Consider the following 19,344-nt stretch of genomic DNA (forward strand, 5'->3'; position numbering starts at 1 on the left):
AAGCTTATTGTTCTTTTGATTCATTCATGCCGTCCTTGATTTCTTAGTGCTCTTTGCATACCCAAGAAAACAGGGGAGGAAAGAAAATGGTTTCAAGGCAAAAAGAAAAGTAGAAAATGCTTTTCAACTAAATAGATTAACCTGCAAGCTATAGCTGCTGGAAAGCTCTGGTTTTAACAGAAAAACTTGTTATTGCAAGAAGATAACACAATCACTCTTGTATTTTAACAAAACAAAAAGAGAATATATATATATATATATATATATATATTTCAAGTGAACAAAGGAAGGGGAAGGCTGGCAATGGCTCCATCACCAAGGTTAAACAAGCGTCTCCAAGTTTTCAAATGATTAACAACCTGCTTGTAAACACCAACTTTTGCTGCAGAAATACAAACCAATGCACTCTTCCTTAACTTCTTCAATCTTCTCCCAATCTTCACCTTTGGCCTACACAATCTGATTCGTAGATACGATGATCTTCGTCTAGAATCTGCTTGTTCCAGCACTTTGTAGATCAAGAACTGTGCTCGTCGATGACTTATCTCTTCTTGGTCTTCCTTATCCACCTTTGAGTAACCATATGATCTCCTCAGAACAGCCATGCTTTTTCTATAGGATAAATTTTACTAACAAGAGACAGATGTGACATATAGGATTGAAGCAAGTATTTATTAGGGAACCAAGCCGTTGTGACTTGAGATGTCATACTGTAATGAGCTGTACATGTGCATTGATATTAATTTGTTAGAAAAAAAAATAATAATGGACGAGAAATATTGATTTTTAATTAGCTGGTTTTTCCTCTGTATGAAAACTTACCTGCTCTGGAAACAGCGTGCCACTTGATAATTTCTAGGGTTTTCTCTTCCAATAAATTAATAATAAATTTCTTCTTCTTCTTCTTTTTTTTTTTTTTTTTTTTTTTTTTTTTTCAGGTTTCATCAAATTAAATTTGGTTTTTTAAATACAAAAAACAAATGAATGCCAGATAGCAATGAGGAGAGATCTAGAAATCAAAGGAGGCAAATATAAAAGACCAATGCTTTCACAGCAAACAAAATTTGACTAAAACGAACTCATAAGATGTATATTACACAGTTGTTATAGGTCCAAGTGATGAGTATATACAAAGGTTTAGGTACACATTTCCATGAAACATGTAAAATTTATTGTTCCAAACGACATGCTGGGAAATGGGAACAGCAATAGTACATTAAAACTAAGTAGTCATCATATACAAAAGATTCCCAAGAACTTGAACATTATTGAACTCATTGACAATTATTTCATTATCCAAATTGACCTGAATTGAGCTAACTTCATCATGTTTAACCCACGGATCCCTCAAGCTTCAAACTCATGAGTTGGTTCACCTCAGCACCAAACTCATCAGGAAGCTCATTGAAAACGTCACGGCAAAAACCAGAAATCATGGCAGCCATGGCCTTCTCATAGTCAATTCCCCTCTGTTGAAAGTAAAATAACTGATCTTCACCGATTTTGGAGGTGCTGGCTTCATGTTCAACGCGAGCTGAGGGGTTCTTAACCTGTTAAATAAAAGCAATCCAATCATAAGCAACAAAATGGAGCTACTACTTTCTTGGTGCAACAAATAAGCAAAAAGTAAATCAGACATAATAATGCAATGCCACTATTAAGAAGTAACTATTAACAGTAGAAGCATCAAAAAGATTTTTGTCAAAACAAGAATGAGAATAAAATTCTACCCTAACTAGCATTCCACTGTTTTCTTCATAGGAGGTTGAACAAAGGAGCTCTTGTTGTTAAGCATGGTTAGAGAGTAATGACTAATGAGAGTAAACATGGTCATGGATTTATATTTTGTAGCATGCATGGTTATGACAGTAAAAATTTGTCAGCATAGAGTAATACACACAGATGACAAGGAGTTGGAACAGACAGAAAAAGCGCACACATGCATGCTCCAAAAATCAATCCAAAAGCTTGAGCTTTGCAGCAGTATATTATATGGGTAAAAAGGTAAAGCAAACAGAAAAGAAAGGGTAGCCATCTGCTTACCCAAATGAATAATCATAAAGATAAAGGTGATAAAAATTAGTACAGACACAAGTAAAGCAATATTGGAAAAAAATGCCAAAAAATCAAACATATGCACCTGGATGTAAGGATAGGTGTTTGCAGCAGCACTATCACCAATAAGCATTGAATCACATTGTGATGAATTTCTAGCATTTTCTGCCTTTGATTGAACCTGAACAAGCCCCCTGTAACAGTTTCTTGAATTTCCAGCTGAAATACCCTTCGAGATAATCCTACTTCTTGTATTATTCCCCTTGTGTATCATCTTTGTTCCCGTGTCCGCCTGCTGATAATTATTCGTCAGTGCTACAGAGTAAAACTCACCCACAGTATCATCACCCTCCAAAACAACACTCGGGTACTTCCAAGTAATTGCAGACCCTGTCTCCACTTGGGTCCATGATATCTTCGAGCAATCTCCAGCACAAAGTCCACGCTTGGTAACAAAATTATAAATCCCACCTTTTCCTTCCTCATCACCAGCATACCAATTCTGCACAGTGGAGTATTTAATCTCTGCACCCTTAGAACAATACAACTCAACAACAGCTGCATGAAGCTGATTCCTGTCATAAGAAGGTGCTGTACATCCTTCTAAATACTCCACAAAACTCCCTTCATCAGCAACAATCAAAGTCCTCTCAAATTGCCCAGTTTCCAAAGCATTGATCCGAAAATACGTTGAAATCGGCATTGGGCATTTCGTATCCTTAGGTATATAACAAAATGACCCATCACTAAAAACAGCTGAATTCAAACCTGCATAATAGTTATCCTCACTGGGCACAACTCTCCCTAAATATTTCCTAACTAGATCAGGGTACTCCCTGATTGCCTCGGATATAGAACAAAAGATCACCCCAGCTTTCTCTAAAGTCTTCCTATGTGTAGTGGCAATTGAAACACTATCAAGAACCGCATCAACCGCAACATTAGCCAATCGATTACGTTCATTCAAAGGGACACCCAATCTATCAAAGTACTTTAGAAGTTCAGGATCGGCCTCATCTAAGCTATTCAAAGTTGGCTTCCTCTTGGGCGCAGAGTAATAACAAATATCTTGGAAATTAATTGGCGGATATCGATTATCAGACCATTTGGGTTCTTTCATTTTCAAAAATTTCTCATAAGCGTTCAGTCTAAACTCCAACATCCAATCAGGTTCTTCCTTCAAAGAAGAAATTAAACGAATTGTTTCTTTAGAAAGCCCTTTGGGTATCGAAAACGAATCAATATCCATAGTAAAGCCAAATTTTTTATTATAATCACGGTTTCGAAGAATTTCCTGTATTTTCTCATCGTAGGATTTACCTGATGAAGAGCTGAGATCTGACGTCAAGGTCTGAGAATCGAAACCCACATCTGCTCTGACTTTGAAAAGCCTTGAATTTGGCGGTTTTGGAGTTATGGGTTTGACGGAATCGAGCTTTGGATAAAACCCTTTTGGGAACTTGGTTGAATCTGAAGTGGTTTGTGGTGAGAAGCTTGAGATGCCGTTGGCTAGCAAGGAAGCCATTGTTATGGCTGTGGTTTCAGGACAGAGAAAGAAAACGGCAGACGCCAAACAATACAAAAGCAAATCAAAATTAAAAGAAGTGAAATGAAAATTTTGGGTTTCTTACTTCTAATTTTGATTTTTCTTGGCTGAGATTGTTTGATTGTCTCGTGGACAACACGTGCCCTTTGGTGACCATTTTAGAACCCATCAACAGCCCACACGAGGCTCCTGTGGGCTAATAGATAAGGCGTCTCAACGTTCTATCAACGCGACTGTTTAATCCATCCCTTCTTTACTTTTGATAATTTCTTGAAAGCTGAGGCGAAGCCCCACGATGGAGGCCCAAAAAGAAGGCAGCCCACAGCAACTCACTTCCTGGTTTCCTCGCGTTTCGGTCGTTATACTATCCCGCGAACCAAACAGCAGAACTAAAAAAAAAACAAAAAGAGAAAGAAAATATTATTATTATTAATAAAGCAGCAAATTATGGATTTGTTTATTGATTACCTCACCTTCCATTTTTACTCAAGTGATTTGGAATCCCTCCTACAACACAGGTTTGTTAAGTTTTTACTTTTATGTTATCATCATTGGGTTAAAAAGTTTAGTTTAATAGTTAAAAATTTTAATGGAAAAAGGTGAAATAAAGCACAACTGATTGGTGACTTTATTTTTCTTTTCTTTTCTTTCATTTATGTTTTAATGATGGAATGAGTAACAGATTTTATTTGGAATTGTGGATTAGTTCATAACTTAGCTGAGATTCATTTGCCTATTTAGGTTGCGAAAAAAATGGTATTTTTTTATTTGTAGCCTGACATTTTCACTTTAAAATCTATGACATATTTGAAATGTGTCAAAAGGGTGTTTGCATTGTCTAGCTTGCCTGATTTGGGTTTTGATTAAGTGCTCAATTTTTCTATATATTTAAGGTGTATTTTGATCCAATGTCAATGTAGTTCTGTTGGAAAAGGGCAGGTTGTCCTCTTGGAATGTATAGGTTGGTTGGCATTGTTTTATAGAATGGTTTCGGGCTTTATATTTGTTATGCACAGTTATTAGAAGTTAGAATTCTCTTTTATCCTTGGTTGGTGTTTGTGATTGTCCCTGTATTCTTTTTCTAATTAATGTTTAGTTCTGTTGGGAACCATTCCATGTTAGAAACTATTTATCTGAAAAAAATTGTTGTTCTGTTAAGTCTCAATGTCCTTGATAATGAGTCTTGGGTGAAGAAATCATGGTTCAAAATGGGGATTCGCTTAGCATTTCAATGGCAGATAAGACCAGCAAGTACATTGCTGTAGGCAAAATAATATAAATAGACAATCAAGCAAAAACCTATGGCCCTGCTTGCACATCCACCATCCTTAGCAGATCATATCTATATGATTTTACCACAAAAAGAAAAAAGGTTGGAACTTATTCTCGTAGAGATGGCAAGAAGGTCTTACAAGATCCTGATATCATAGCTTTTATTTTGTGAACCTTATTTTACAAAATGAATTGTATGTAGAAAGAGAAACTAGGAAGCATTTAGTTTTTGTCATTATTTTGAGTAAAACCTTGCAACAATCTGTCATGAATGTATATCCTCTGCTTAGGTGCCCAAAATTTGCGAAGCATCAATGTAAGATATCACAATCACGACTTGTCATAATTGAATGTATATCCATCTGGCTTGTTTTTGTATCTACCTATTACATAGACAACCTTCTTGACATGCATATCTTAGCTCATCACCATAGCTCTTCCATTTAGTTGGTGATGTTAGCTGTTCAAATCTAACCCATTTATAGTAATCAGCACTTCTGAAAATTAAAACATTAATATAATTTCTTCATGGCATTGAGGACATAATAATATCAAAATTTTAGACCAGAACCTGAGCTTACTCCAAGAAGAACGTTTAGGCTCTGTTTGTTTGGTGCTTTTGCTTTTTTTTTTTTTCTAGTTATCCCTTGTTTTCAATTTATTTTTTATTTTTTGCTTTTCACTTTCTATTGAAAAAAAAAAACGAAAAACAAAAGCACCAACCAAAGGAGCCTTAGTTATCACACCAATAGGCAATCTTATGTTAATAATAATCCACAGGATTTCCTGATGGTATACAGTTTGGTATACTTTGATTCTTGTGAAATATGGTTTAATGGCATGGCAAAGGAAGTAGAACTAGTGTATTGTTGATCAACTACAGTTTTTTACCATCTAATTGTGTGGTCATATTGATGACAAAAATTTTAATTGCTTTTGTGGTTGCAGGTAAACTCAGAACGATTATCGTACAAGGAATTATAATAGGATAGTGTAAAGGAGTTTGTAGATCCATTTGTGCAGGATGAGCTGCCAGGATCAACGGGCTAGCTTATCTTCTTTAGCAGACCCCCCTATGACGTGGAAACGTGGGCGTCCACACAAGGATGAGAGTGTTCAAGGGGACAACACACTTGTAGCACCTGCATCTGACAGTCTGAAGAAAAAAAAGCAGATTGTTGGAACAAGTAACCCTGCCTCTGAGAACGTGGTAGGTCAGATGGTTTCTGGTGTCATCGAAGGTTCATTTGATGCTGGATATCTTCTTAATGTTAAAGTAGGTGATACCAACACGCATCTTAGAGGTGTTATATTTCTACCAGGGCGATTCACTCCAGTTAGTGCTGCAAATGATGTGGCTCGATATGCTAAGATGTACAAAAGAAAAGAGATGCCTATCCCATTTGTAAACCCTCAAGGTCAGCTCCATGCTGTGAGTCGTCCATCTGGGAAAAGTGAGAAGCCTGTTGGCCATAAAAATGACGAACCTAACCTTCCAGACCAAGGTCTACATACTGTGCTTCAATCTGGTGCCACTGCTGCTACTGAGAGCCAATTTGCCTCTATTCTAATTCCTCTAGCTGGTAACTTGCCAATAAATGACACTGGTCTTCCCCTGGGACAAAAGGTCCTGCAAGAACGAATCTTTGATTCTGGATTGCAGAATGATAAAGCCGTTGGACATAATCAATCACTGCAGGGATTTGAAGCCTTCAAACAGATGAAGGGACTAATTATTAACGCAGAGGCACCTAAAGCATCTGAGCCAGTGTCTGCAACATTTACTGCTACTTTGCCAGCTGCCAAGACTGTAAATCTGAAGCCTCAAGTTGAACACCAGGCCGTGAGTTCTGATCTTAAGCCACAGGAATTGGTTCATGATGATGTGAAAATCCTTTACCTTGGCAACGACCAAACTCCCATATTTTCTGAACTTGAACCTAAAGCCATGCCTTGTGAACCCACTGGAATCAACATGTTCGAAAAACAGGCTTCGTCAAGGCGAGATCTAGATACTTCACATGATACTCGATTGGAGCTTGCTAAGAAGATTATTAGTGGAGATGAGGCATCTAACATGGATGGATTATCTGCTAATGATGCTGCAACAACTACTGTGACAACTCCATGCTCTGAATCAATGACCAGCCTACCAATAATGATATTTGGGGTAGAAACTATTCTATCTGAACCCAAGCCTGCTGCTGAAAAATCTGTTCTTCCAAGAATGATTGTACCTGAAGTTAGTAGTTCCTTAAGGCCTGCCAACACCAATAGTGTGGAATCTAATGCGAAAGATGCCATTCCACCAGCACAGTCTTAGTTTTCGAGTTGTGAAACTAGAACGAGCCTTAAAAATCAAGGCTTGAAGGACCAATGCAAATCATGACTGAGAATAGTTGAGAGTTTAAGGCAAATAGGCACTTTGTCTCTAATTTGGATTATTTGTAATGGTTACTGTTTGCAATCGCACTTGGTGAATTCATATCGAAAATTAAATTTCAACTTGATCATGAAATATTTGATGTAAAAAGCATTGAATTTGGTTTAATCAGATAAATTACTGTACAAATCTTTTTTTTTTCATCTTTTAAAAGATTTTTCTGTTTTTATTAAGCATAACTTTTACGGGTATATAAAATGGTCAAAATATTTTTATTACATCTATTTTATTATATACAATCTTTTAAAATATTTTTATTACATCTATTTTATTATATACAATCTTTTTTTTAAGTATCTTTCAATGAGAAAGATTTTACCAACCTACCTTTGCCTTCCGACTTCGTTGTTCTTTTGCATTCTCATGCTCCTGATTTATCCCAACTCTATTTGAATTATATACAGTTCACGGGCCAAGACCAGGAACTGGGTTTAATTCTGAAAAGAAATAGGCCTAAATTACTGCCTTTCAGGTCAATTCTTCTCAAGGAGCCCAAGTTTTTGACTACTGATACCCCTTGGGCCCATATGACTCCCATTTTCCTTTTGATCCTACACATTTGACGTTGATTTCCCCTTCAGGTTCTTGTTTTTATCTTTGGGTCTTCAATTTAAGCAGTTTACCAAGGGCGAAGACTAACTTTTAAGTAGCACCTACCAAGCTTGTAGATCTTGTGGTTGTCTCGATCTGTTCTGTCCTATAAGATTCGGGTTGTCTTTGGTTTTGGAAGATGGATGCGATTTCCCAATTAGAAGAACAAGTGAATTCAATAGCTGGCCTAGCCTTAAACACTTTCGGGACATTGCGAAGAGATGCTCCACTGGTCACACTTTCCCCATATTACCCAGAACCCCCTGCTAATCCCATGGAGGAGTCAGCGAATTTCGCCAATCAACCTAAGCTTATGAGTGCTGCTCTTGTTAAGGCTGCTAAACAGGTGGGTGATGGTATCAATGCGTTCATGGTTTCATGGCCGTACGTGGGATATTACTAAATGTTACTACTATCGCAGTTTGATACATTGGTTGCAGCACTTCCATCTTCCGAGGGAGGCGAAGAAGCTCAACTGAGAAGTATTACTGAATTCCAGGTATATAGAGTCAACTGCTTTACTCATTACTGTTTTCGTTTTAAATTACATATCGGGAATTCTTTGTTAATTGTCTTTTCTTTTTTGTTCTAATCTTACCTGTTGTCCAGGCTGAAAATGATGCTACAGGCCAAGAACTTCAGAAGCAACTGGAGGCTGCAGGTACAATTTCCCATGTTGTTAAGAGATAATATCAGTGTGAACCTGAGTACCCCACAAAAAAAAAACAAAGAGGTGATAGCTGAGTGGCTTTTCTCTCCAGTTTCTCTTTTAAATTTTTGTTCTAATTGTGCCTGTCTTTTCTTTTTTTTTCCTTTTAAATGTTTAGGATTATGTTTTTTTTTTTAAATATATATAGTTTATTATATCAATCCAATTGGTTCGTGTAACCACACGCGCTCTGATTCGCCTGGATTTGTCACTAAACAAAACATAAAGTATAAAACCAAACTTGTTGACTACTACATTTTCTGTTCCTAATACACATTTTCTTTTGTTTCTTCTATTTGGTTCTTCAAAAGAAAAAAAAAAAAAACACTCTGCTTCGATCTTCAAAAACCCCAAAACCCAGAAAATCTTATTAACAATTTTATCGAATTAGCCTTTTCAAATATCTTGTTTCAATTTTGTTATTGTAAAAAAATGGCTCAAGCTGTTGAAGAATGGTATAAACAGATGCCCATTATCACCCGCTCTTATCTCACAGCTGCCATAGTCATCACTATTGGTTGCTCTCTCGACGTATGCCTCTTTTTCACATCTTCTCTCCTTTTTTTTTTGTATGTTTTTTGGTGTTATTTTTCTCAATATGGGCTATGGGATTGTGATTGTGTCTTCAATTTTCAATTATTAGTGCGTACTTTTTAAGTTTCTATGCAAATGGATTTGATTATTTTAGGCTGATTTAAGCTGTGTTTGTCTCAATTTTGTGAATTTGGTGATTCCCATTGGATTTGCTATATGGGTTTCCAGCTTTTCTTTCAAGTTTCAAAATTTTATTTCTTGAAAAAGTTAGTTGTGAATTTGGGCAGGTAAAGTTGACCGTTAGTTTGTAACTCCTTTCTGAAAAGATGAGTCTTTTTTTTTGGTAATTGGGTATGATTGGTTTTGCCATCTTGATTTTGAAAAGAATTAATACGTGTTTGGGATTGTTATTGTGATTTAGTTTTCTTTTTGCAGATAATATCACCTTATCATCTGTACTTGAACCCTATCCTCGTGGTTAAGCAGTATCAATTCTGGCGCCTCATTACAAACTTCCTGTACTTCCGCAAGATGGGTAAATTTCATGTGCCTTTATGTCTGAGTGCCATGAACTCTCTGGTTCGTTATGCCTTGAGAACAATGCTATGTAATGTGTCATGCATGTTATTGCTAAAGATGTAGAATTTTCCAAATGAAACAGAGAGAGTTCCATCAATGGCATTAAGGGTCTTTAAAAATTGGTATTGCTTATAGGGGCATGTATACGTTTTCGCTCCTTTAACACAGTATTGCTTGATAATGCCAGATTTGGATTTCATGTTTCACATGTTCTTTCTTGCTCGGTACTGCAAGCTTCTTGAAGAGAACTCTTTCAGGGGAAGGACTGCAGATTTTTTTTACATGCTCTTGTTTGGAGCTTCTGTCTTAACTGGCATTGTTCTTATTGGAGGAATGATACCTTATCTGTCAGAATCATTTGCCAAAATCATATTTCTAAGCAATTCATTGACATTCATGATGGTAAATTTGTCTGCCTCTGTTTACATGCAAAATATGTTTTACTAGTACCGTATATTCTTCATTGTCATTTTGGAAGCCATATTATTTTGCAATACCATGTAGGTTTATGTGTGGAGCAAACAGAATCCTTTCATACATATGAGTTTTCTGGGTCTTTTTACATTTACTGCTGGTTACTTACCCTGGGTGAGTGCTTCTATTCATTCCATCCCTTTTTTTTTATTATTGTTACGTATCTTCTCTTTCAAAGCTTTTAAAGGTTTTGACCAAGAAAGAAGTAGTTATGGTAGATTTTCCCATTGGGCAAAAGTTTTATTCTTCGTATTACATTTGTGAGTTTGATCCTACTTCTCCTTGTTAGTGTGTAATGGCATCAATTCCTCGTCCGTCTTTCAGGTGCTTTTGGGATTTTCTGTCCTTGTAGGTGCTAGTGCCTTGGTGGATCTCCTGGTGCGTGTCCATTCCCAGAGTTTGCTTTAATGTTGAAATATAGGGATAGTATTATTTGTGTGAATTTTCTGCCTATCTTCGAAATCCATTATCATGTTCACCATAGCGGATATAAGCTAGTCTAATTAAGCTTTTCTGTAATCATAATATATCATCACTTCAGGAGAGGTCTTGGTGTGATTCTTGGGATGAAGTGTGTGAAAAAGGAAAAGGGAGGGATGTTGCGTAAGGACTGTGAGACCGCCTTATGATTATGCAGTGGTCCTATAAACTCCCCCCTGTTCTTGTCTCACTAATGCTTTAGATCCTCATTGCAGCCATGCTTAACTTTTGCATCTTGTCACTTATCATTGTTACTTTTGCGGCTTTTCCTTGTCAAACTCAATATTTTGTTAATGCAGGGAATGATAGCTGGTCATGCATACTATTTTCTTGAAGATGTATATCCGCAAATGACCGGTCGCCAACCCCTAAAAACTCCATCCTTTATTAAAGCATTGTTTGCAGATGAGGCTGTAGTGGTAGCACAGCCAGGAAATGTGAGATTTGCTCCACCACCTGCAGAGGAATTTCACAGAGATTAATCTGCCCTGCGGAAACTATACCAACGGGTGGTATCTTTCGCTAAACCGATCTCTGATTGGACATGGCAAAGGCATAAAATGTGTGGCTGACCATTTCTTTAAAATGTTCAAGCTTCCATGCTAATGTGTACATCTTGATGTTGTTGGGGTTGAAATTTTGTATACCTAGACTAAGTGCTTTTGGTTGGTGTACAATGCCCTTTGTGCCTTCTTCCCTTTATGCAATTTCCCTGAAGTATTTTTGTATAATTTCCTTGATTGACAAATGGGATAAGCCCAATGTAGAGTTTAGTTGGACTCTATATAACCCTCTCTTATTCAAAAAAGATTCTGTACCACACTTATTAGGAGTATGTAATAACTAACAAGTATTCTCCTTTGATATGGAGTCAATGGATTCTAACATGGGAGCAAAAGGAACTTTCAGAAGAGCTACAAAACATAAGAAAGAATGGCTGGCCGACAATTGGAGGAAAAAAATCAAACTAATATCATTTCCATCAAGTATTTATAACAAACCCATCATCTCTAAGAACAAACAGAAATAACAACTACTGAATTGATGATTGAAACTACAAGAAAAAACAAAATCTTCCAATTGCAACCAATAATGCACAAAGAGGGTGACTTTACCAACTCTTCGATCATATAACCCATGAAGAAATCAATTCAATGATCTCCCCTTAAGAAAGCTGCAAATAGATATGTAATCTACATGTAAAAAATTTTGCCCCACCACGAGCCGTTCCAGTTTATTACTGGATTGTTCACCGGCCATGCTTCCCTTAATTCCGACAGCAACTAACTATCTGAACCATGCCAAAACTATTTTTCTAGGGGAAAAACAATCCTACCAACAGAATAGCATTCTGGCTAACGGATGGGGTGATATTGGGCAGATATTCTCTTTGGAGGCAACTTACGCAGGATATACAAAACTAGAGCTGAAGGTAGGATCTCAACAAGCTGTAATTTGATCAATAGAAATTGTATGCTTAGGAAAATACAAGTGAGAGAAATAGGATGCCACAAATAAAAGGGATATGTAAAATACCATGTAATAGATCAAGTTCAAAATTGGATGGTCCAAAACATCAAGTGATGCATCTGAATCAAAAGCCGATAAAACCACCTGCACATAAACAAATGAGTCACATAAAGCAGCAGGAATATGTTAGCAACCAAATGAAAAAAAGCAGCGTCACAATATAGTTGTCTGTTTCTAAACAGTGGATAAAAAAGAGTTTTATTGAACTTTTGTCAAGCTCAATTTATTTCGGTCAAATATTGACATCTAACATTGTTCATAAAACCATTCTGAGAGTCAGAAATTACTTATAACATTCAACTTCTTGACCAATTTCTCTTGCTAAGACAATCTAAGATGAACCTAGAAAGAAAGAACTCAGGTGAAGCATACGCTCATGCCTCTCTCTCCATGGCCAAATACCTAACTTTTGACTTTCATTCAGCTATTGAACTATTACTAGGAGAATTTAGCTGGAGGCAAACGACCTACCTCTTTGTACTTCATCTAGTCATTATTAGAAAAAATGTATGAAAACTCCAGGAAATATTCATGCTTCCTTTTGATTCAAATGGAATAAACTCACGAAGAATGGATTTTTACTAGGAAAAAATTGTATTGAAGTCTTTTACTTTATTTTAATCTAAAAAAATACTATGCAAACTAAATCTCCCAGAGGTTCTCTCTCATATGAAGGATGTAGCATCTCTAGCATGCATACTTGAATGTTCAGATTATTAATTTGCCTCAGGATATAATAATCAAATAGATTGTCATCTACTGAGAACAGAGATACTGCTGTATGAGTTGCATACAAGAGACTAACCGAATAAGTAGCAGTTTAAAGTGCTACATTCTCCTTCAAGCCATAAATTATATAGTTTTAAAACCTACCACAAAGTTTGGTAAAAGAAAAACTTACCACAAAGCACCTAATCAGGAAGCACGTGAAACAAATGGCTGTAACAGAACCAACCTAAGAAAAGAGAAGACATCAAGTAAACGATAGTAATGCTGAGAAAGTCCTACAACAACAAACTAAGCCTTTTCCCACTGCATATAGTGGGCTATATGGTTTTGTTGAACTCTATTCAAGAACATATTCTCAATAAATTCATGAACAGGCCCTAATTCATTTGAAGTAATTTCCACAGAGTGATGCCAAGTTAAAAACCAAGTGATTAGCACGTAGAAATGCAAATTAAACTTATGCTACGATGTTAGAATTGTTATTTACTAGGTGAACTATAAGGAAAATACCTCATGCAGCTTCTTCCTTCTTCCTTTTGATTCAATAGGGAAACGTCTTAGCATGAAAAATAATCTGGAAGGAGTTGAGTGAGCAGGATTACGGAATCTTTAGAAATTCAAACTCTAATCACAATAGCCATAATATTGTGTTAACAAACAACAATTACCTTCCTCCATACAGCAAGAATCCTAATGCAGCTATAAATGACACCACTGGAGAAAAGAACAAAGAAAATAAGTGGCACAGTTAAACAAAAGAAGTAAGACTTAACATGGATAAAACTTCTTTTAAGAAAAAGATTAATATCCAGAGATAAACCTTGTGAAACTTGTTTTAATGATTCACTATTAAACTTACCAGCAATAAATATTTTTCCAATAAATTCCACCACGCTGTTGTCATCTATCCAGAGGTATAACCAAATGCAGACCTGAAGTCAAAACTTCCTTTTAACTTCACTTACACATTAAGTATGTGTCATAGCTAGTTGTGGCAGGAACCTTTGAGATAGAAAACTCAAGAGACTAACAAATAAACAGATACAAATAATTTCCCTCAGAGATTAAACTGGTATTAATGATGGTAATATGCAAAGTAAACAGCACAAGAGAAGTGAGTCGGAGCGCACCTGTATAACATAAATAACACCATTGATTGATACATAAAAAATTCTGAGTTTATCCGTTGGTAAGCTTCTTGCCTGCTCGTAATGGCAAGGAAAAATGTCATAGTTCCTCACAGAAATACAAGAACGAACCAAGTGCTCAAGTTTGTACTTGGGTCTATTGATCAAGGACAAGCCAAACAAGACACATCATTTCACAAAAATAACTAAGAAAAGTTACTTGCCTGGTGATAAATCTCTGCCCAAAACAGGACAAGTAATGTGTATGTGGAGAAAAACAGAAGGCCAGGAAGATCCAACAGTACAAATGTGAGTACCTAGTTCAAGAAGTAATGGCTCATGTCAGTATAAAAGCCTTGTGTCTATTGAATCATAACAACTTGTTAGTTACATACTCGATTTTTCTCTCAAAACTTACTTATTAATGAGGTGGCATCATCTAATTGACCTCATTAATCAGGTAGCATTATCCAATTCACTGATAATATATAGAGTCTATACACTAATAGTACATCAAATTTAAATCTTCTCCTTTATTTTCCTTATGCTACCCAAGAAGCCTTAATTTGTCTGAGAAACTCAAACAATCTAGACCTAGATTGTGGAGCAGAAAGAGTGAATGGAATTTAGTTATCATGACCAAATATAAAATGTAATCTTATTGCATTTGAAAGCCAATGCAAGCTGTGTCAGGCAATAATAACTTTACTATATGAGCCAATATCTCTCGAATCCATAGCAAACTAACCTTGGGATACAATACAAATACTTGTTTGTGCAATCCAAACACAATAGCACGCACTGCAACAACAAGAAAATTCACAATCAAATGATCAAACTTATGTCCAGAATTCCAATAACAATGTAATAAAAAACACTTCATGTGATTTTAGAACTTTGAGAATCACCTCCATTAACAATGAAGTTCATAAGATGGAAAACCTTCTGCGTCGTCCAACCATATTCGGGCACTCTCAATTCAATCCTTATTAATTGTATCTGCACATTACAAACACCAACTATCACATACAAACTAATCTAATATCCTAATCCCCTGAAGAAATTTCTCGAAATTGAAATCATTAACATTTAAAAGCTTTAATTCCACATCAGATGTTTACTCCAATCATTTAATTAAATAAAAAATGTCAGCATCTAAACAAACTCAATCAGTTTGAATCAAAAAATACGAAAAGTACTAAAATGAAAAAAAATAAAAATAATAATTAACACTTGAAACAAATCTTCTACTCAGCACTGATCCGAGCCAAAAAAAAATGGAACCGTTCAGTGAATCAAATAAAAACGCATGAGAACTTGAAAACTGAAAAGAGGGAAAAGAAAGATGACCAGAGCAACGGAGGAGACTAGAGCATAAGCGGCGCAAAGAGTATAGAAGATTCCATCCTGCCACTGAGTCGAATCATTGATCTCGTCCCACCAATCGGACACCAGAGCTGGAAGCTCCATAGGCGTTAAGTTCAGTGGCATTTTCGTCATTCTGACCATATCTCTTATTTCCCCGAGCTTTCCCGCAAAAGTCAAAATCCCCTCAACCAAACAGAAAACAACAAAAGAGCAGAGAGGGAAAAGAAAATCTGAGAAACAGAGACACGATAGAATACAACTGTGAGAGAGAGAAATTTTGAGGATTTTTTTTTAGCTTAAATCTATCTACCAGTCGACGGTCCAAAGGGATGGAGTTAGCAACTAATGTCAGTAATGAAGTAATGAAGCCATTTGCTGTTCTTTTTGGATCCCTCTCTTATCAACTCTCACCTAAGCTTCTACGAGTTCATCAACGATCGTGGTAGTTGCAATTTGCAAACTGGTTTTTGTTTTTTTCCAGTTTAATTTTATTAAAAACTTCTTTTATTTCTCTATTTTTCCGCTGTGCTGTGTCATAAATTTAGATAAGTAATGTTTGATTTGGTTGTTGTCATAAATTGTAAAATAATGTATTGTTTTAGAGATGTAAAAGATATATTTAAATTATTTGAATTCGAATAAAATTTATATTAAATTTAAATATTATCGAATTGAGTTAAGTAATATAATTTATCAAACGAATAAAATTTAAATTTTTTTAAATTTGTTTTAATATTTTATATGTTTAATCAATTTTTTTTATTTTATATATAAGTTTAAGTTAGAATATAAATTATTAAATTTAAAATCAAACATAAAAATTAAAATTATTTTTATTTTTATTTGACAAATAAATTTAAAAAATTTAATTTTTATTTAAAATAACATTTAAAATTTAATCAAATTCGAATTAAATTTTAAATTAAATTAAAATTTCTTACTACATCGTCTCGATTGATTGTAACTCTAACTCCTAGCCTTGCTTTTCTATTAAAAATGCTTCTGAACAAAATATAGATTTTTTGGCCTGAAAAATTAAATTGAGAGGTTTTTTTTAACGATACGGAAAAATAATAATAATAAGACAAGATAACAATGAAGAATTAAAATATGCATATTTATATTTTGAAAAACGGGGGTGATGTCAGTGAATTGGAGGATCACGTGTCGCAGATGAAGATATGCTGCAGAAGATTCCTGGGGTCCCACAACCCCGGGAGGGAGTACTACTTTAACAGCTTGTGACGCGAAGTTTCTTCACTGCCGACAACACATACGCATGGGCCATGGCCGGTTTTGGCGGTATTTCTTTTGATTTTTTTCATTCCTCTCATGTTTAATTGTTTTTGCCTCCATTTCCATTTCCAATTCAAATTATTAATTAATGCAAACAAAGCCTCATTATGATTGAATTTATCCTCATTTTTAAATACTAATAATGTTGTCTCATATGAACCATAATGATTAATTCACTTTTTTTACTTTTTGATTTTATCTTCTTTTACTACCTACTAAATACCAATCAAACAAATTATATAAAAAAATTACCAGTGGATTCGGTAATTTTTTCTAAAAGTGTATTCAGTGTTATTTTATATGTATTAACTATATGGTAATTTGTCTATAGGTATGTTAAATAATGCCAAAGTGAAATAAGATGAGTAATTAAAATTTGAGTATTAAACTATTATAAATTCTTTAAAAGAAAAGGTAATGACGTTGGCACTAAATAAATTATGCAAAAATGGTGTGAAAAAATGTATTGCGATTATGCAAAAATGACAAAGGAGTTGGTGAGTAGACTAAATAATTAAAATAGAGAGTGACAAAGACGAAAGGCATTGATATTAATGGAATTGTGCATTGCTTAAAATATTCGCATATGTCACATATGGAAAATGATCGAATTAGAACTTATTTAAAAATGAAAAAGAAACGAAAAAAAAAAGTGTGATCGAATTATGAAGATTGTTAAAGTTTGATTATATAGATTGTATTTAGTTGATGTTGACTCAATCAATAAAAAATAATATGATGTTTGAAATATAAATAAAGCGATAATGAGAATATGATTCGATTATACAAACAATAAACTAAGATTGTATGGTATGAATGCACTGTAACAATTTAGTATTTTTTTAAAAAATGAAACATAATTTATTAAAAAAATATACAATTATCCTTGTATAAAATTAATCAATAAAAATAAATGTTGAAAAATACAATTTGCTTAAGATGCAATTTTATAAAATAATTTACATATAATATCTAAATATTTGATTCAACATAACATATAGTTTAAACTTTTTTTTAATTTGAATTATTTATTTTTTAAATTAAAAAATAAACCCCGATTTGGATTGACCATAACAAGTATAATTGTGTCAATTTTCATGCAACCCAAAGACCAAAAATTGTTCATATATATATTGTCTAAAATTGGTTTATTATTATTTTTTTTTCAAAGGTGTTTAAGTGGGTTTAGCTGGCATGCACATTAAATAATTGATGTTAATCCTCAATTCTTATTAGATTTTATAATTTAAAATATATACGAATAAAAAATATAAAAATAATATAATTTAAAATTTTTTTTAAATAATAAATAAATAAAATAAAATCAAAAAATTATATTTTATATTTTCATATTAATACCAGATATATAATTTTTATATAAAATATAATATAAAATAATGTTTTATATGACATAATAATATAAATTATATGATCTAATTCTTACAGCATGTCGATTTGGATTGTTGAAACCCGCAGCCTTTGCCAACCGAGTTTCCGTCTAAACATAGCTAGTTGGTTACTATAATTACACGTCAATTAAGTAAGCACTACCTTGGCTTTCACATCACATGCGAAAATGAATGATCTTATCCCCTTTCTTCTCATCAATGCAACTCTTCCAAATAATTCACTGCAAAAGAGCAAACATTCAATATTGGAAAAGGACCTTTTTTTTTTCTTTAATTTTGGAATATTAATATTGCTAAATTCTAAGACGATTTATCTATTACCAATATTATATGTGAGAAACGTTGAAAAATTAGCTTAGAATGCGGAAAATGGAGATATCTTACTTATCCTCCAACTGCTTGTTTGAAGGCTTTTGACTATGGTCAAGGGTAATGCATTTCTGTCTATAGGTGATATACTCAGTCAAGAATCAAGATAAGTGATTTATAAGTTGCATTCTTGACAAGACAAGGGACGTCCAGATGATGGTTCTCTGAGTCTACATGAGCTACTCTCCCGGGGTGGGGTGTTTTGTTTTTGACTTTGTCATGAATCTCATACTTATTGGGTCGATTTTTGTTATTTTTTTTTTCTTACTCTTAGTTAGTACTAGATCCTTACATAAAGCAAAAGCTTACTATATTTGAATAGACGGTATGGTTTTGACATTTTTTTTACTGTGTATTTAGGTATATTTTTATAATTTAGCTAATAGAATGTAGTTTAATATGCACAAAACATTTTAATAAATTCAACTTTGGAAGAAAAATTAAATTAGTCCTTTTCGTTGTTTAAGTTTTGGCATTTAGGTACTTAATATTAATGTTCTTCTATGAAAGAAACTTACTATAAATTTTCTTTATAAGACTACACCACCAAATCGGATCCGTGGCGCAATGGTAGCGCGTCTGACTCCAGATCAGAAGGTTGCGTGTTCGATTCACGTCGGGTTCAATTCTCGGTTCGATCCGGATCCTCCTTTTTTTTGGGGTGTTTTGACCCAGAAAAAGAATCTTCCTTTCTCATTAGTCTCCAATCGACACTGATTTCTAACTAGAAAAGTGAAAAATCCCAAAACCCTAAGCTACCTCCAAAAAATGGCCTTAGTTTAACAAGTTGATGTTGACAATGGAATTGAAGCTGGGTTGGCTCCAGCGCTGGA

General features: G+C 34.5%; 5 protein-coding genes, 1 non-coding gene and 1 pseudogene across 7 annotated transcripts; 4 read left to right on the top strand and 3 right to left on the bottom strand.

Moving 5' to 3' along the window:
• Nucleotides 1-150: 150 nt before the first annotated feature.
• LOC111280277 (uncharacterized) lies at nt 151-751 on the bottom strand. The gene has a single exon (XM_089756897.1). It carries the CDS (start codon nt 603-605, stop codon nt 273-275), a length of 333 nt encoding a protein of 110 aa, XP_089613023.1. The 5' UTR covers nt 606-751; the 3' UTR covers nt 151-272.
• Nucleotides 752-1,063: 312 nt separating this feature from the next.
• On the bottom strand, nt 1,064-3,661 carry LOC111280403 (iron-sulfur cluster assembly SufBD family protein ABCI8, chloroplastic-like). The gene is made up of 2 exons (XM_022867751.2): nt 2,141-3,661; nt 1,064-1,550 (listed from the first exon to the last, which is right to left on the bottom strand). The coding sequence occupies exons 1-2, from the start codon at nt 3,578-3,580 to the stop codon at nt 1,332-1,334; spliced, it is 1,659 nt and encodes a 552-aa protein (XP_022723486.2). The 5' UTR covers nt 3,581-3,661; the 3' UTR covers nt 1,064-1,331.
• A 313-nt stretch (nt 3,662-3,974) lies between these two features.
• Nucleotides 3,975-7,391, top strand: LOC111280404 (uncharacterized). Its single transcript, XM_022867752.2, has 2 exons — nt 3,975-4,119; nt 5,822-7,391. Exon 2 carries the CDS (start codon nt 5,898-5,900, stop codon nt 7,194-7,196), a length of 1,299 nt encoding a protein of 432 aa, XP_022723487.1. The 5' UTR covers nt 3,975-4,119; nt 5,822-5,897; the 3' UTR covers nt 7,197-7,391.
• A 574-nt stretch (nt 7,392-7,965) lies between these two features.
• LOC111280436 (derlin-2.2-like) lies at nt 7,966-11,545 on the top strand. Of its 2 annotated transcripts, XM_089757009.1 has the most exons (8): nt 7,966-8,253; nt 8,329-8,406; nt 8,517-8,568; nt 9,586-9,685; nt 9,917-10,131; nt 10,234-10,317; nt 10,528-10,581; nt 10,983-11,545. In XM_089757009.1, exons 3-8 carry the CDS (start codon nt 8,524-8,526, stop codon nt 11,163-11,165), a joined length of 681 nt encoding a protein of 226 aa, XP_089613135.1. In that variant the 5' UTR covers nt 7,966-8,253; nt 8,329-8,406; nt 8,517-8,523; the 3' UTR covers nt 11,166-11,545. The 2 variants fall into 2 exon arrangements, with proteins under 2 accessions (XP_089613135.1, XP_022723564.1); XM_022867829.2 differs by lacking the exons at nt 7,966-8,253; nt 8,329-8,406; nt 8,517-8,568 and adding an exon at nt 8,867-9,147.
• LOC111281213 (mediator of RNA polymerase II transcription subunit 21 pseudogene) lies at nt 8,047-8,521 on the top strand (annotated as a pseudogene).
• Nucleotides 11,546-11,631: 86 nt separating the features above from the next.
• LOC111280434 (tobamovirus multiplication protein 1) lies at nt 11,632-16,084 on the bottom strand. Its single transcript, XM_022867827.2, has 11 exons — nt 15,420-16,084; nt 14,978-15,068; nt 14,818-14,870; nt 14,294-14,386; nt 14,073-14,144; nt 13,802-13,874; nt 13,611-13,656; nt 13,453-13,516; nt 13,115-13,168; nt 12,220-12,297; nt 11,632-12,131 (listed from the first exon to the last, which is right to left on the bottom strand). The coding sequence occupies exons 1-11, from the start codon at nt 15,576-15,578 to the stop codon at nt 12,039-12,041; spliced, it is 876 nt and encodes a 291-aa protein (XP_022723562.1). The 5' UTR covers nt 15,579-16,084; the 3' UTR covers nt 11,632-12,038.
• A 2,980-nt stretch (nt 16,085-19,064) lies between these two features.
• On the top strand, nt 19,065-19,136 carry TRNAW-CCA (transfer RNA tryptophan (anticodon CCA)). Its single transcript has one exon. It is a non-coding gene; the product is annotated as a tRNA-Trp (tRNA).
• The last annotated feature ends 208 nt before the right edge of the window (nt 19,137-19,344 follow it).

This window comes from Durio zibethinus, chromosome 28 (genome assembly GCF_047325235.1).
Source record: "Durio zibethinus cultivar Kanyao isolate XHJ-2024 chromosome 28, ASM4732523v1, whole genome shotgun sequence".
Taxonomy (NCBI): domain Eukaryota; kingdom Viridiplantae; phylum Streptophyta; class Magnoliopsida; order Malvales; family Malvaceae; genus Durio; species Durio zibethinus.